At 32.6% G+C, this 17816-nt stretch overlaps 2 protein-coding genes across 7 annotated transcripts; both read left to right on the forward strand.

Moving 5' to 3' along the window:
- The first annotated feature begins 907 nt into the window (after nucleotides 1–907).
- Nucleotides 908–8947, forward strand: LOC112323266 (uncharacterized). 5 transcript variants are annotated; one of them, XR_008058706.1, is made up of 7 exons: nucleotides 908–1283; nucleotides 1398–5038; nucleotides 5358–5581; nucleotides 5667–5869; nucleotides 5973–6191; nucleotides 7306–7545; nucleotides 8575–8947. XR_008058706.1 is itself a non-coding variant. In XM_024597359.2 (7 exons), the coding sequence occupies exons 3-6, from the start codon at nucleotides 5020–5022 to the stop codon at nucleotides 7507–7509; spliced, it is 645 nt and encodes a 214-aa protein (XP_024453127.1). In that variant the 5' UTR covers nucleotides 931–1283; nucleotides 1398–1776; nucleotides 5006–5019; the 3' UTR covers nucleotides 7510–7545; nucleotides 8575–8947. The 5 variants fall into 5 exon arrangements, 3 of the variants coding, with proteins under 3 accessions (XP_024453127.1, XP_052307128.1, XP_052307127.1); XM_024597359.2 differs by lacking the exon at nucleotides 5358–5581 and having other exon boundaries at nucleotides 931–1283; nucleotides 1398–1776; nucleotides 5006–5038; XR_002980908.2 differs by lacking the exon at nucleotides 5358–5581 and having other exon boundaries at nucleotides 932–1283; nucleotides 1398–1776.
- Nucleotides 8948–9904: 957 nt separating this feature from the next.
- On the forward strand, nucleotides 9905–16738 carry LOC7497542 (uncharacterized). 2 transcript variants are annotated; one of them, XM_024597348.2, is made up of 5 exons: nucleotides 9905–10141; nucleotides 10306–10475; nucleotides 10816–11034; nucleotides 16016–16247; nucleotides 16386–16738. In XM_024597348.2, the coding sequence occupies exons 1-5, from the start codon at nucleotides 10081–10083 to the stop codon at nucleotides 16487–16489; spliced, it is 786 nt and encodes a 261-aa protein (XP_024453116.1). In that variant the 5' UTR covers nucleotides 9905–10080; the 3' UTR covers nucleotides 16490–16738. The 2 variants fall into 2 exon arrangements, with proteins under 2 accessions (XP_024453116.1, XP_024453115.1); XM_024597347.2 differs by having other exon boundaries at nucleotides 9910–10141; nucleotides 16383–16738.
- The last annotated feature ends 1078 nt before the right edge of the window (nucleotides 16739–17816 follow it).

Below are 17816 nucleotides of genomic sequence, written 5' to 3' on the forward strand. Positions count from 1 at the left end.
ATCAATCTAATATAAAAAAAATAAAAAAAAAATTTAAGTTATAAAAATATATTGTGGAATCATTATTGTAATTCATACTGTTTTGGGTTTACACTAACAATTTTTTTTTGCTATAGAAATTTTACTATTTCTTTTAGTTTTTTTCAATAATAATAATAATAATGATGATAATATTATTTTTTTTTATTTTTTAAAAATTATTTTCTTATATTTTGTATCAGTTTATAAAAGTTGAGATTTTGGAAATGATTTTAAAAAAAAATTGTCACCATAAAATATTTTATGATGTAAGTAAGTGACACGTAGTTGCATTAACTAACAAAAATACCTATAAATAGCAAAAATATAACAAATATAAATGATATTAAGACAAAGAATACTAGAAATATATATCTTTTAGCAAGAGAGATGTATTGTCATTATAATCTTTAATCAAACATTCAGAATATACGTGACGTGAAAATAGAGGGGCGGTTATCAAGAGCAGCGATTAACAGGGCGGCGCGTGAGCCTACTTTGAGCGGCCACGCCCCCTATATTGTCATAAAATCACTTTGGTCCCTAAACTCAAAGTCTATTTTCATATCAATTACTTAGAACTATTATTTGTTCCCCGGTAGGTCCTGCCGCTGGTAATAAAATCATATTTGAGGGGTCTCAAACTCTCAGTCCAATTTTTCATCATAACTTCTGAAAATATTATAAATTCGTCGTTCCATCGCTTAGTAATTTAGTCCCATGGTAACATACTATGACTTGTCACACGGTGCACTTGCCCATATATGTGGTTTTTTTTTTTTTAAATTAATGCAAAGACTTGGTCAATGTTTATTTTTCCTTTTTGGATTTTGCCAACGATTCCTTGTTGTCATTTGCAATAAATTTTTACAATATGGACCTCATACGGTTTAAATTGATTGGCAGAACGGATCACAAGACTGCTGATTGGTTCGTAAAATAAATCAAACGATATAATTGGTTTATTCCAATCGGCTAGATCTGAAACAAAGATTTCTCGGCCAATAAAAGCCAAGTCCTCAGCTATTGTAACGTTCTGTAAAGTCTTCGTCAACGATCGGTTCCTTTTCCATTTAAAGAAGAAGAAGAAAAAAAACCCTGCTTGCCCATGATTCCTCACAACTGCATCTCTCCGACCCTCAATAAGCATCTTGTTGTCCTGCTCTTCGGACATTTTCATCTGAAACTTGGGTATTGTTTCTGCTGGAACTAATGAATGTTCTGGTTTTGGTTTGCCGAAAAGGATCTAGTCTTGAAACTACGGGGTACGTACGTGAATATGTTTTGATTTTGTACATTATCATGTATCTGTCTCTGTTGCTGTTTAGATTTTTACCCTTGGTCCATCCCTCTCTCTGTTTATAACTCATAATTTGCAGGAAGGGCAAGAAAAGATGAGTAGAAAATGTGGAAGATGTTTGCTGTAGAAAATGCGAATGATCCAGGCTCGAAAAAGGGACCCTTAACAAGGGATAAAAGGATTCCATGAGTCACTAGCTGCGTCGATCTAGCAGCTTCATGGGGGGGCGCATCAAGTTAAAATATGAGAAGTACTGAAGCTGCATAGTTAGCTTCGTCATCAATATCAACAGCATGACAAGTGCATGCGCAGCAAAACAGAGACAACGTTTTGGTTTGGACGAGTGGCCGGTGATTTTAGAAGATGAAAACAGGATGCTCGAACTGCTAAAACATGCTTCTGTGTCAGATTATATGCAAATATGAATGCCACTCTCGAAGGACAGCAACTCTGATAAGGTACCACTCTTTTATTGAACAATTACTTTAATTTGAAACTGAGAACCAAAAAATGGCACTAACAATTATTATTTTTCAAAGATGTTATCCCTTAATTTTCTTCTTCTTCTTGTTTTCCCCCCCCTTTTTTTGACACTGGATTTAAGCCACAGATATAAGTAGTTTTATCTTCCTCTTTCTAAGTTGTGTTTTTAAATTAATTCCTGCTTACCAACAGCTAATTGCTTTATTCCCACCACACTTACCACAAATCCCACTACCTTAAGAATAGGCCTCCCGAGTTACATAATCTGTTGATCAATTAATCTTAGTAATCTCATTTATTTTTTATAACCAAGGTAGTTAATAGCTTATACTTGTATGTGGTAGGCCAAAGTAGCTAGTACTTGTAAAAAATCTCTTTTGATAGATATGAAGACTCTTCAATACTTAAATAAGTATCTTTTGAGAGAGAAAAAAATACAAGAATATTCTAAAAAGAGATGATCTGAAAATATATATGCACCAGAGAATGAAAATTATGAATCTTTGTTCTGAAGGTCGCATAGTGTATTTATAACTCATAAGTCTTGTCCTTTTATGAAGAGAAGAGTCTAGAGTGTGTTCTTATCCTGATAGCATTTAATGAATAATAAATATCTATTATATTTGTATTAATATTTGATGAGAATATGATGGGTTTTTTAAGGATTTTTATACACCTAAAAGATGTAGGGAGATTAGGGTTCAAGACATCAAATGTAGTTAAGTCCATGAAGGCTGAGTTTTTCCTCGAAATTAGATCTAAGAGAGGTTGTTCATTCTCCTAAATGTGCCAAAAGAGGATGGTCATTTATTTGGGTGTGCCAAAGAAAGATGATCATTCCCTTGGGTATGCCTAAAGAAGATGGTAGTTAACCTTGGATTTGGCTAATTGTTGAGTCTAAGTGCCTTGGGTTTGACATATTTGTTAGATTCACATTACCTCATTCACTTGGACGTGCCAAGGGCTTGGCATACTACTATGTCTAGGGGTGATCATTTTTTGTTCGGTTTGGTTTTTATAAAAAAAAAGTAACCAAACCGAATTTTTTTTATAAAAAAAACCGAAACCAGTTCAAACCAACCGGTTTCGGTTCGGTTCTATTTTTTTAGGACAAAAACCGGTTTGTATCGGTTTTGACTCGTTTTGGCTTGGTTTTTTTTCCGGTTTTTTTCGGTTTTGGTTTTTTCAATTTCAGGCTTATAAAACTGAAACCGAACCGGTCGGTTTTTTCAAAATTTTAATCGGTTTTTTTTTCCAGTTTTCTCGGTTTAATCGGTTTTTCAGTTTTTTTGCTCACCCCTAACTATGCCTTGCATGCCCGAGTCTGGCACCAAACCCAGCATTCTTGGAGCTTCGCACACTACCAAGCCCTCATGTGGCTAGGCTTGACACACTATCAAGCCCCTACTTAGAACATGCTCATTTATTTGCAAAGTTTTAAGACCCGGCCCGGTGGCCGGCCCGGTCCAAGGCCCGGGTTCCGGGTTTTGGCCGGGTCACCGGGTTTGACCGGGTCGGCCGGGTCAATTCTTTTTTAAAAAAAAATCAAAACGACGTCGTTTTAGTAAAAAAAACAAAAAAAAACAAAAGTCAACGGGTTTGTCACCGGGTCTTGACCGGGTCTTGCCGGGTCAGCCGGGTCACCGGGTCGACCCACCGGGTCAGCCGGGTCACACCGGGTTTTTCCTTCCCCCGTTTTTTCATCAACCCGGCCCGGTTCCGGCCCCGGGTCGGCCGGGTCCCGGGTCGACCCGCCGGGCCGGGCCGGGTTTCAAAACTATGTTTATTTGGGCATGCATACTGCCAAGTCTAGCATGTTTGGGATTTAGCACGCTATCAAGCCTAAAAGAGTTTGAATTTGGCTGGTACTAGACCCATTATTCTTGAGCTTGGCAATGTGATTGGGCTTGACACACCCCCAAGCCTCTGCTCAGGACATACTCATTCTTTTAAGTATGTCCGAAGGAGGGTTATAAGGGTTTATATATATATAAAGCAAAAAAACTTATGATTACAGTACGTTTACGGCATGCAGGCATCACCATTCAATATCCTTTGGAACTTTTGTTTCTGTGAAATTCAGAATAAGCTTTGGTAAAACAGTTGCAAAAAACATTCGGACACAACAACAGACACAAACTGGTCTATTTTTGAAAGGTTTTTTTATTGTCAATGAAAAACAATTACTTCCAAATACTTCTTTTTGTTTCTTTCAGAATTTGGTATTATTGTTCTGCTAATAAAAAAGAAAAAAAAGTGCATCTCAAGAGTGATGCGCGAGATAGCATGCAGCAAGAGTAGTTTAAAAGGTCATGAATTGAATTTTTATTTTATCTAACCGACCAATATATAAAATCCTGGGTAAAAGGAGTCCAGGCCCTTTTTGGCAAAAAGATACGCATTTAATTAGATCATTACACCCATTCATCAATCCAATTCAACCCAAGCGTTTAATTAGGTCTGCTACTGTTTTTTTTTTTTGTTTTCCAACTTTACTTGTGTAGTTGTGTACCAGGTATAGATGGTATGCTACGTTGACCTTGTTAGCCTTACTTTCACGGTTTGTTTAGTGTGAATTTGGTTATGTTTTAAAATATTTTTTATTTAAAAATATATTAAAATAATATTTTTTTATTTTTTAAAAATTATTTTTACCATCCGTCCATTAAAATAATTTAAAAATACTAAAAAATTAATTTAAAACAAATAAAAACATAATTGTTTTTTAATTTTTTCAAAAATACTTCAAAAAAAAAAAGAAAAAAAAAAAGGAGATACTTGATCATTCCTGATCACTTCAATAAAATCCTAAAAGGACCACGGCGCCATTTGAAGACGAGGACAAAAATGAACACACGAAAGCCAAAGGTTAATCAAAAAGTGAAGACCAATGAGTCCCTGAGTGACGTATCGCACGAAAGTTTATAGCCATGACAGGATACCTTCACGGTGCACGTAGATATCGCGCGTTTTCGCACAATTTCACTAAAATGCCATGCTTTCACTTATCAGCTTGTATATCTAAACATCATCTCTCGAACTCAATTGACAATTATGAACAAACTTCGTTAAGATCGAGCTTTATGAGTTCTCTTGTCTTTGTTTCCATTGTTATCCTATTTTGGAGTTGGTCTTCTCTAGTTCTGTTTGCTTGCGTTTTGTACAAGTAGCAGCTAATGGATCCGCTCGATGTGTATTTAACAGAGCTGTTAGATACGATGCATCAACCTAATAGAAGTAAGTTGATCCAAGCACTACATCTATCGAGTAATTAAAGAAAAAGAAAGCGTGAGCTGTAATAATACTCCCTCCTCCCCTGTTCTTTAATTATTTTACAGTAACCAGTTAGCCAACCTAGTTCGCGTCAGACTACATAGTCATATTGTTTCTGGACAGAATTTATAAATCAGCTTTAGTAATTGGATCTAGTCAGATCTGGCCGTATTAGAGGGTTTTTTCCCCTTGAATTATTGGTGCATGTTATGATTGAGGAGAAAAACTAGCCATCAAGATTCCGAATTCCTATAGGTTCATTTTTTATTTTATTTTTTGTCAGATGAATGTGATGTTCACGTTTTAACTTCAATCTCCTTAGTTGCTGTTGTGGATGAAATACGGCAACTTCTTTGTTAGCAAGAAAGATTGTGGAATATATGTGGGTGGTGTATGCACGAGCATATGTTTTGTATTAATGGCACCATTTTGTTTCACCAACAAACCCTAAATATGTCTTTCGGAATACGATGTGGCCATAACAGAGCAGGTTTTCTAATTGCCCAGGTTTATTTTTCCCTTAATTTGTTAGCTTATTAAAGAAAAAGAAGGTCTTTGTGAAGGGTTTTGATCTTCTAAATTTTAAATGCAGGAGGAGCCGAGACATCTGCACTCATCAATGAAATCGCCAACAGCTATGGAGCGAACCATGTGCCAATCGAGCAGCACCTATCACCTTTACCTGGAGAGTCTCCTAACACAGCTCATGCTAAGATGAAAAGAAAAGCTCCTGAAACTGCTTTGGATCGTGACAAGAAAAGAGAGATTGGCAAGGCATATCGGCTGCAATGCAGGGTAATTAACTAATTGCTTACTTGCCATATATTTATCCTTTGTGTCTTATTATATTTTTATTTAAATCACATCCTTAACTCTTATGCTTTGAGAAATCATGCAGGAAAAGAAAATGAAAACTGAGCAGGACTTGGTTTTGCTCACCGAAGAAAATAATAATTTAAAGAAAGAGAATGAACAGTTGAAAAGGGAAGGAGTTAAGCAGCCGGAGATGGTGCAAACCCGGAAAGAAGAAATGAAAGTAGTAAAGAATGAACTTTGCCATTTGAAGGACCAGCTTCAGATACAAAATGCTGTCGTGGAAGTGCTCTCAAGCCAAGTGGTACGTGTTTCTTCTTACGTCCTTCTGCCTGCATCATATATATATATATATATATATATATATATATATATATATATATATATATATATATATATATATATAGGTCATATTATCTGACATGTATACGTGGTAGTAACGTACGGTTGGGCCTCTGTCTGCTCGCTCAGTCATCCAATCTTCTTTCAATCTACTCCAAGAGTTTTGAAAGGGATCCAGTTTCTCTTCTGAGGGATTAATGGTTCCAATATTTCACTTGAACTGAGAAAAAAAAACACCTTTTCCCTACTTTGGATGACATGAATGGAAGAATTGATAAGTGATTAAAACTTTAAAAGAAACATTTACACAATTGAAACTTTATAAAAAGAAATTATATTGAAATCAATTAACCCTTTTCTTTTTTATCCATTGCATGGAATCATTATAATTATAGCCGCTCTTCTCTTCTCACCACAGCAAAATTAGCAAATATGTGTGTGTGTGTGTGTGTGTGTGTGTGTGTCAGTTGTGTGCCTCAGGTTTGGTGAAGCCGCTTTCAGATTGAAAAAGATTAAATCATAAGAGAAGTAATTATAAATAAAAGATCAATGTGGATGGAAATCATGAGTGATAAATAGGGAGATTTAATTTTGACGTGTAAATCGAGAAACTCACATTAATTAAAGATATATAGTATAATGCAATTATGCACATAATTTGGTTATTAGTAAATTAATGTGATTTAAATTATATTTGGAGTGTCATTTGATAATTGGATTTTTTATATGACTCAAAATTAATTAAAAATTAAGGGTTATCTACGTCCAGTGGATTTCAATGGGTGTTATTAGCAAAAGAAAAATAAATAAATAAATAAAATGATGTAGAATTAAAAATATTGTTCGATAAAACTTAGCGTTTTCATTTAGTACGTAGTTATATCTCAAGCATGCATACCCTAGCTAGAAAGTAAATTTGTAATCAGCTTAGGGGTTTCTTAATTAGTGTTATTCTTTATTAAAATTTTATTGTTCTTATCATTAATTCTTTTAAAAATAATCTATTTATTAGTTGCCTAACTTAAGATTTGTGCATATATATAATTAACCTTATCATTACTTTCTTGTGATTACAGGCTAGTAGGAAAAATAATATGGATCTTCAGTGCGAAAATAAACAGCTAGGATTTCAAAAATGTCTATTGATCAAGAAGATTAACGACAATGACTATTTAAACGACGTCATTCAACTTCAAGAAAACTATACAAAATTAGAACAAGACAAGAATGCTCTCCAAGTGATTATCGATGCCTTATGTGCAAAGATTAAACAAGGATAATGACCTGATCATACGTACCAAAACAAGCATTCTAAGGTAACATTTCTACCTTATACATATAATTAAACCTTTTTTTATTTTTTACATTCTCTTAATTTATAGTATCCTTAAATTATCAAATACAATTTATTTTTTACATTCTCTTTATATGAAATAATACAGATACTTTGACTTGATAATTAAAAAAAAAAAGGATATGATATGTAAGGGATGAGTTAATTTTTTATATATTATAAAAAAATTATTTCAAAAGTATAGGAAAATTAGCACTAAAAAGATTATTATAGCGAAATGTAAAATATAAAATGTATAAAAGTATATAAAAAATGATTGTATTATTTATATATTTTTAAATTTTAAATAGATTTGAATGTTTAAAAATTAAATCATCTTGAAAACTATTATGATGGTTTTGAAAAGATCGATCAACCATAATTTTATTTTTTCTCCTTTAAATGTAATTAGTGATACTCATATTTCATTTGATTTTTTATTTATGAAAAAATAATTTATTTTTTAATCTAAAAATAATGATGTCATGCCTTGTCATAATTTTTTTGTAAAACAATTATTGTTCAATTAATATGTTTTTTTTTCATGGTATTAGAAAGTAGATACAATAAGCTTTTTTCTAAATCTAGATTTTGGTAAAACAAAATGCATATATTAATTCAATAAAGTTTTGGGATCAATAAAGAATTCTTCATCAAACACTTAAACTAACAACTTCTTCCTTTTATACCTAATTATTAACCTAATATTTCATACCATTAAACAACCATGAAACACTTTTAATCCATTTTAAAATATCATAGAATCTATCATATTAATCAATCAATTTAATCATAAAAAAACTCCACAAAATTAACTTCATAGATAAACCAGTCTCACATCCTTAATAACAATCATCTTTTCTGATCTCAATCAATTATTTATCATCTTCAAATGCTTTATAATCCATCATCAAACTCCCCCCTCCCCCCCCTGCTTGGCTCTATTTATAGGCTTTAATAGCCATCATGTCAACAATCCTGGACACCTAACTTGTGCTAAACTTTCTGCCAGACTTGCAGCCCTTGTTAACAATGGACGATGCATATCTCTTGCAGCTACTTACTGTGTCAATGGACGGTGCTGCCATTCAAGCTTGGCTGGTGCATGTGGGCTGCCATTTGACATGAATATATGGCAACAACCCAACAAATTCCGTGGGGTGTTTTGTAACAGGTTTTGTAGTAGAGATTTGTTATGGAATTTGGGGATTAGATCGATGTTTGCATCTTGAAGTTGATTCCTTTATGTTTAGACTTTGGTAGATGATCGAGGAGAGGGAAGGCCCTATAAAAGTTAAATGCAAGAAATAAAGTTTAGTTTAACTAGATGGTTTTGTATGAACATCAAAGAAGTATCTTCTCTTAATTCATTAAGATCTTAAACATAGTACGTGTGCATATCATATCTTAAATAAAATCTTTAATATATTTATTGTTATTGTTAAAGCACTTAGAATATAAAAACACATGTAAAATGCGTTGTTGTTAATGATTATATTATTTATTCTTAAAATTTTGTTGTATATCACTTAATGAAAAAATTGAATACATTCAACCTCTAATAATACCAGCATCACCTTCATTAACTGCTCTATTAATCAAGGTTAACGAAATCAGAAAAACAAACTAAAAAATCTCTCTATAAAAATCTTAAACCTAAACTCTAAAATGATTGAAGAAAAATAAAGGTAAAAATGTTGAAAAAACAAAGAAGAATGAGGCAAAAATAATTATGTCTTGGTGTGCATAACATCTTCCATTCAATATTTTTTTATACTAATTTTTTAAATCAAAATTGATACATAATTACTAGAGTTAATTCTCGTTGCCTTAATTGTCAATCATAAAAAAATAAAAATATGATAGTTTGAAAAAAACATGGTAAAATTATATATTTTGAAAAACAAAATACAACATTTATTTGAGAACAAGTAAAAAGGGTTGGATATTTATTTATCTCATAAAAAATTATCCTAAACTTTGAGTTAAAATGAACTTAGCTCTTAAATTTATTTATTTTTATTTGAGTACTTTAAATTATTTTTTAAAAAAGAAATAGACTTTTTCGTTAATTTTGATTATAGGTAATAGTTTAGAAACATAATACATATCTTGATAACACGTGATTTGAGAATAAAAAGAGATTAATGGATAGATGGGAGCCTGGATCGACAGGCTTTTCTAATGAAAAAATAGTTCGTGGTGCCTAAATAAAAAACAAAATTCAAGGACTAAATTTGATTTAATCCAAAGTTAGAGGTATTTTTGGATAATTTAGCCTATCTTGAATGAACAGCTGAAAGCGTCCTTGTTGGGCCGAAGTTTCTACAATTCATTACAGCTATCGTGGCCGATGAAGCTGTCTAGTCGTCCAAGTTCCCACTCTGGACGAGCGATATCGAACGGCTTTCGCATGATTTTTTATTGACCGAGCTATGTAGCTCACGTTGCTGATAATTTCGATGCTTTTCTTCGCAAGAACAAAAGTCTCTCCATCTCTCTACAGAAGACCGATATTATGGAGGGTGCCACTACCAACATGTGGGAAATTCTCCCAGATATATTATCTCCAGGTGATGGTAAGTAAAAATAGCAGTTCAAATAACCCCAGATATATTGTAATTCCTTTTGTCTTGTAACAGCTATGATTGAATTGGATTTTGAATCAAATTTATGTCGCTTGCTTCTGCTCTTTCGTGAATATCTTTTTTTTCTCTGTATTGTTCATTTAAATCTTAAAAAGCTGGGGGATCGAATACATTATTGTTCATGGAACCAAGTCCTAGCTCGTCGGCTGAACTAGTAAGATATCAATTTCCAAAAACAACTGATGCTAATCTCAAAGGAGCTACCACATATACAGCAGCTCAGAAAAAAAGATTGGCTGACAAGGCATATCGGGAACGATGTAAGGTAAAACCCCTTTTTTTCTTCTCTCTTTGGATTTCACTTAAATTGAATTAAATTGTTTCGCTCGCTCTATACTGTGTAAACAGAACTTACGATCTAGGGAGTAACTGATTTAATTTGTTTGTAATTATTTTTTCTTATGGGAATAATTTGTCTTAAGATTAATTAAAAAAGGAAAAACAACATTATTACTTGTTTTACCCATGTATCAAACAAAACCTTATACTAATTTTTCATAAACCCTATCAAACACATTTTGAATCTATTTAATGATTCTCTCCTATCATTTTTTTCTCTTTAATTATAATTTTTTTCTTTCTTGTATTCTACTATTTATTTGTAGGAATTGAAAATGAACACCATGAACAAATTGGATGAACTTACCATTGAAAATGATCGTTTAAGGAGAGAGAATGATTCCTTAAAGAAGGAAGAAGTCCAACTAGTACAGACTTTGCAACGTCAAAAAGATGAGATGAAGCAACTTGAGAAGGAATTTGGCCAATTAAAAGGCCAGCTTAATAGTCAAAATACGGTTGTGGAAGTGCTTTTAAAACGGCTAGTAAGTGTTTCTCCATTCTCTTCCTTTGCTGTTTGTTGTACAAAACTACTTACATTTTATAAACAACCATAAATCAACAATTTTTTTTAGGGGGTTCTGATAGAAAAATAGATCAGAGAAAGTAAAATGTCACCAGAAATAGCAAAGGTTTCAACCCAAGTAATGATAGGATGTAGTGAAAGCAATACAAGAGTCAAATTCATTTACATTATTCCACCTGGCTAGAAAGTATAAGCTTACAAATATGATGGAATACTGGTCATTCTTCTGCCTTTTGATAACTCAAGTATATATGTAAAGGCTCATTGTATAGTTGATTTCTGAAGTTAACATCCTTATCAACTAAGCTTTTAACAGTTCGTTTTGACTATGGTCAAGTAGTTTTTTCTTTATGATACATCGATCAGATTGATTGAAGAGAGAAGAAAAGGAGTAGTACCATCAAGAAGATGGCGCATAAAAAACCCAAACCAGCTTACTAGACGACACCCTTGCTTTAAACTACCAAAGCCAAGTTACGTAATCAAAAGAACATTAAACACCTTGCTTAGTTAAAATATCTACTGCTGTATTTGCTACCCTTTTTGAGTGGCTAAAAGTAGCAAGTTGCAATCTCTTAGAGATGGAGTTGGTTAAGAAGTAATTAGTCAAATGGCATGGTTGTTCATTTTAGTGGGATATGTAATTCTAGGCGAACCACTATTGTTGTTATTCATATTTCCGCAACATCTTAGACCATCATGAAAACCCCAGAAAAGTTTTCCTACATATAGCTTTGAATAATCAAACTCAGAAACATTCCATACCTGACCGTCTTATCATGTCCTTTTGTAGATTTTATCTATAGTAAATTATGATTTAGTTTTTCAGATTTTTCTGATTTTGTATGCAAGTTTTTCTAGTTTTGAAAATTATAAGCTAGTCTTTTAACAAAACTTAACAATTATTTTTTTAAAATGTTCAAATTGCATTTTAAAATGTATTTTTTAATTTTGTTTGTTATTTGATTGGAAATGGAAGATATTTCCTTGAAAAAAAATTAAATAGAAAAAATCAAGTAACAAATAAATATAAAGATATTAAAATTCAAGGTTTGCGTAGAGGGTGTGATCACCATCAATTGATGAGGTTCACATAAAACTTTACAAAGATCATGGTCTTTGTAAAGTTGCCTTCTAAGGTTGTGATGGAATGAAAGGCGTAGAAGATTGGATTTGAGTAACTAAAACACTTGAATAACCAGTCCTCTCAGGGTTCTAATGGATCATATGATGCTTAAATTAGTACTAACGGTGGAGAAGAAAAATAAAACATTAGGAGGTTGTGTTATGTTTGTTTCCAAAATAAAGCTTAAAAAGGAGGAAAATGAGTCTCCAATCTCTAGGAGAAGCTTGAACCAACGTGGATGTGTCCAAGTTAAGATGATCAATGTGTTTGTCCGCTACAGTTTTGTACATCTTGGAGACAGACTTTAAGTGACAACAAGTCACTACAAAAGTTGTTTTAATTCTGGGTTTTGTGAGTTATGGATTGTTGATGACAATAACAGGACCAACCCCTAAAGGACACATTATCAAGAGGTGTGCTTTCATTTAAATCGTGTACTTTTTGCCTCCGTGGTTGATGGAGAGTAGACCAGGTTTGACAAGGGAGTAGAACATTTGGGGTAGCGAGTGGATTTGAGCGCATTTGAGGGTAGCAGTTGGATTCAGGTGCATCTAGGTCTAATAGCTAGATTCGAGTGTATAAGCCATGTTTGGGGTTCAGTCTTCATGGATTCAGGGGGTATGAGCCTTGTTCGGGGTATTGTCTTATAGATTCAAGAGGAATATTCTTGTTCGAGAGTATTGTCCTCATGGACTGGTAGTGAGGCTTTTATCTGATATTATTGTCTTATTGGTCCTGTAAACACTCAAAGTCCAATCTAGTGCGTTTTGTGGGAAACCAAAATTTCATCCCTCAGACAAGAATCCATCAAATAAATGTCATCTCATGAGAATTGTTCGAAAACAGTTTAGGATCTATGTCTTCCTACTCAATATAAAAGGAAGTAGAAGTTTGGTTGGGAGTCTAATCAACAAATTAATTTGGAAAGAGTATGCTAACCAATATTTGTTGGTTTCACCCTCTTCTATTTAGTTCATTGTAGAGGAAATGATAGGAAGTGTACTTCCTCTAAAGATTAACGAGGGCCAAGTGCGAGTAGTAGTTTATTATCAAAGCCAGGCCTTGATTACACTAATTGAGAAGTTTTATTTAGCCTTATAATTCTCTTTCACCAAGATATTACTTGCTTCTTATAGTAGTCTATCCTCTTTTACACTACATAACACAACTTAATCAAGCATGTAATAGCACATGCAGCCACCTGCATAAAGGGAAAGGTTGGCTTGTGGAAACCAATTCACTTTTATGAGGCAACGGTTCTCTACTTCTATGGTTGCTCGTGTAATTTCCCTGCGCTATATAACTGCATCTGATCACTTAGACTTCAATTGAAATAGCATTTCAAAGCTATCTCCACTGACTGACACTGATCAGAACATTTCAAAGAGAAAATCCAAATTTTGGCCCTCTTTAAGACTGGTGGGGAAGGACGCATTGTTGGTAACAACATGCTTCTCAGTCTAGGACAGCCCTGTATTCTAAGACATGTCAGTCGTCAAAGGCTCTCCTAGATTCCATCAATCCCTTTGATTAGCAATTCTGGCAAGGCAAAAATCCTCCCTTTCCATTGAAGGGAAACTTGTTGAAGTTGCCATTTGCATGAAAAGACCGAAATAGCTACTTGATAACTTGATGAAGAAGTACATTCATGTCCTCGAAGTGTTTTGTCAACAACATTTTCCCTCCTAGAAAAGAAGGGGGCAATATGAATTAATGAGACATCAAACTAGCAGTGAAACAAAGAATAACGTAAGAGAGTAACATAAAATCATTCATTAGACTTTATCTAATAGCTTAAGTTTTCAAGTCGAGATGGTTTTTCACATAGTTATCAAGGTGTAAATAACTAAGGATCATGTGTAAATTTCAAGATAAAAAGGATTTCACTTGCAAACCCCAAAAGATGGGGGTGTTAGTGAACTTGTCTCACACTAAAAAAATATAAGAGCATACCCACCTTGAATAAATATAAGAATATAAAGTAATATAAAAGATTGAGAATGGGTTATCCACCATGAGGTTTTAAGTCTTTTGGATGGAACCTAAATTCAATTATTAAATTCTATATACTTGAGGGGAGAATAAGAGAGTAATATAAAATCATTACTAGAACTTGCTATTAGTTTTTGGGTTGAGATAGTTTTTTGATAAGGATGATTGGATACTAGTAGGCATATGTTTTGAATCATATTTTTAACTTTGAGAGCTACCCTGTAGAGGTCAAAGCGTTTCATTTTTCAATTCTTATTTGACTTTGGCATGTTAGTTCAACAATGAGGTGAGCACCCACGAGATTCGGTTTCAACACTCTCTTTGGATAATAGGGGGCTCCTGCTTTCCTCCTGGACAGTGACTATGTAGTTTAAGCTTTTGTTGTATGTTTTTCAAAAGTCGAAGACCAGGTGCTGTTTGATTATTGATGTAATTATCTTTTTAAGATATATTTACAAGCAAGTTGTAGGATATTCATAGGGATGGTAATTAAACTCAAACCCGATGGATACCCACCTAATGATACTTATTGTCATCCCTAGATGTCCCGATTCTGCTAATTAATATATGGCCTATATGGTGATTCATTTTTACAAGATTAGCCATGATAAAATCTCTTCCGAACAACAAATTCATATACTAAAATGTTCTCTAGTCAATTTTTTTCATGGTAGTGAAATCCTATGTCAGAGCAGTATGGGCAATTATAGTTGTGTCATAAATTAATGAATAGAGAAATTTAGCCTGATGACATTGTGATCAAGAGTGTCTCTTTGGCCTCGTTTGTTTGCTGGAAAGTAGTTTTTTTTTGGAAAGTGAATTCCGGGGAAAGTGAATTCCGGGAAAGAATTTTCCGATGTTTGGTAGTGTAATGAAAAATAAGTTGGAAAACACTTTCCAGTGTTTGGTTATGTCATGGAAAATTAGCTGGAAAATAACTTATTAATGTTTTATTTTTCTCAAGTTTATTAAAATAATGAGGAACAAATCTTACAAATTAAAAAGTTGAATGAGAATGAAATTGAAAAAAAAATATAATTTCATAAATTATCTCAAATAAAATAAATAATAATCAAAATAATAGAGATCAAATCTAAAAAATTAAAAAAAAATGAAAGGTGAATAAATTAAAATAATAATAATTAACATTTCATAAATTATTTCAAATAAAATAAGTAACAATCAAAAGAATGAGGATCAAATTTGATAGATAAAAAATTTCAATAAAAAAATGATAAGGAAAAAGTAAATAGCAATTATAAAAATAAGGACCAAAATTAATATAAAAATTAAATTTTAAGAGATGGAATTGAAAAATAAATATACAAAACAAATTATATATAGCAATCAAAAGTTTGAGGATCAAATTTGATATAATCAGCAAATAATGACATTTCTAAATTTTTCACAACTTCCGGAAAGTGTTTTCCGCCCAAATTTTCCAGGAAAACACTTTCCTGAAAACCAAGCCAACTTTTCCTTTGACTGGAAAGTGTTTTCCGTTGACCAACTTTTCTAATGGCAAACAAACACATGAAAATTTGGAAAGTGGTTTCCCGGAAACCACTTTCCGGAAAACAAACACAGCCAAAAGGGAAAACATTTTTCTGGAAACTAAACCAAATTTTTCTTTGACCGGAAAGTGTTTTTCGTTGACTGGAAAGTGTTTTCCGTTGACCAACTTTTCTAATGGCAAACAAACACAGGAAAGTTTGGAAACTGGTTTCCTGAAAAGTGAATTTCAGAAAACAAACATGGCCTCTGGCCTTTGATTGCTTTATTGGTTTCTTATAGAGTAACTATTCATTATTTTGTTTGGCAGACCGGCTCCAACTATAAAGATCTCCAGCGTGAAAATACACAGCTTAAACATGATATTAATCTGTTAACAAAAAGAATCAACAATCCAGAAAACATGAATGTAATTCACCTTCGAGCAAAAATTGAACAATTAGAAAATGAAAAGCATTCATTGCAAGTGATAATCGATGCTTTATGTGAGAAGATAAACAAGGACAAGGACCGGCTTGGACCTCAGGAACTAGCATCACAAGGTACTGTTTTAATGTTGTAGCTGGATATGTTAGGTTCGTGCAAAATTGCGGGATTCATTGCCTCGCAATTAAGTTTATTTTTATATTTGCTCTTTAGTCACCTTTTATTTGCTGCTACTTCTGATTTGATGACAGAAGAACATGTACAAATGAAGAGAAACTGCAGCATCCAAAAGTTTGAAGACGGTGGGGGTCTCCCGCCATTGGCAGCTCTACAAGATTTATTGAACTGGGATTTGTGATTTCAGACAGTTGCAATTTAAGAGACTGAACAAAAGAAAAGAAAAGGATTGCCTGAAGAGCTAGCTAGTCAATGGAACCATTATCATTATTGATTTGCATATGCTTTGTTGTCAACTTATATTAATCTATTTCGATTCCAGTTGCAGAAATGTTAGTTGTTGTTGTGTCATGCTCGGATGAGCTGGTTGTCTCATGTTTTTAGCTTTTACAATCAATAAATTATGGTGTGAGGCTATCAATTCCTACAATTAGTTCGACTTCTCTTTGAATAGTCAACTTGGTTTTCCAAAATCTCACACGGTACACCAATAAAATTTTAGGGTCAAACGTTTGCAGATCTGAAGATCCAGATTAGCATAGGCATCTTTTTTGTGTAGAAAATGTAGATATTACACCAATTCTCTAAAATAATGTTATATTTTTTTAATTGTTTACACCAATACCTTTAAGATAAGAAAACAAATATTTATATGTCAAAATGTAAAGAATATCATGGAAAACAAGTTTAATTTACACATGATTTCCATTTTTAGTTTTCTCCAAATAGAAAATAATATAATATTATATGAACACATTTTTCAGTTATTACATAAGTATTCTCTTTTCTCTAATTCAATCTGCTACTCGTTGCAGATTATCTAGGTGAATCAAACTAAACTGAATGCTTGCTTCAACAAAGGAGCATGACAAAGAACACGTGCGTGTGAGTGTGTCTATATATATATATATATTTTAAACAGACAAGTCTAAGATTTGCAATAGCATTCCTATTTATCACCTTTAACTAATGCCCGTCTTACTAAAACCATTTCTGGGATAGATCACTTAAATAGATGATGTACTTAGCAGCTAAATTTTCTCTAGATTATTTTTTTCAAATGGTACAGTAATTTCTATATTATTCACAAAGCTATCTCCATAAATTTAATTAAAATATTTACTTTTGAGCAATCTACATTTAATTTTTTATATTTTCAGATCATATTAAATAATATTATTTTAATATATTTTTTTAATAAAAAAATATTATAAACAATAATCATTACTACAATAATTTAAATAATTTCAGTTTTGACATATTTATTTTAATTACTTTATGTTTTTGTTCAAATAACGGAGTTGTTAATAAAAAAATTCATTTTTATATCAAAATAAAAAAATCATAAATAACAATATGGGATTTTTACAACAGATAAACACATTTTTTTTCCTAAGAATTAAAATTATTAGATTTTTTAAGAAAGAAACCTCATGGCTACAAAATCACTTTTAAATGCCGTTAAATTTAAAATTTTGGAACTCGAAGGACAGGTGGTTTATGTGATT

The sequence above is a fragment of the Populus trichocarpa genome, chromosome 3 (genome assembly GCF_000002775.5).
Source record: "Populus trichocarpa isolate Nisqually-1 chromosome 3, P.trichocarpa_v4.1, whole genome shotgun sequence".
NCBI lineage: Eukaryota > Viridiplantae > Streptophyta > Magnoliopsida > Malpighiales > Salicaceae > Populus > Populus trichocarpa.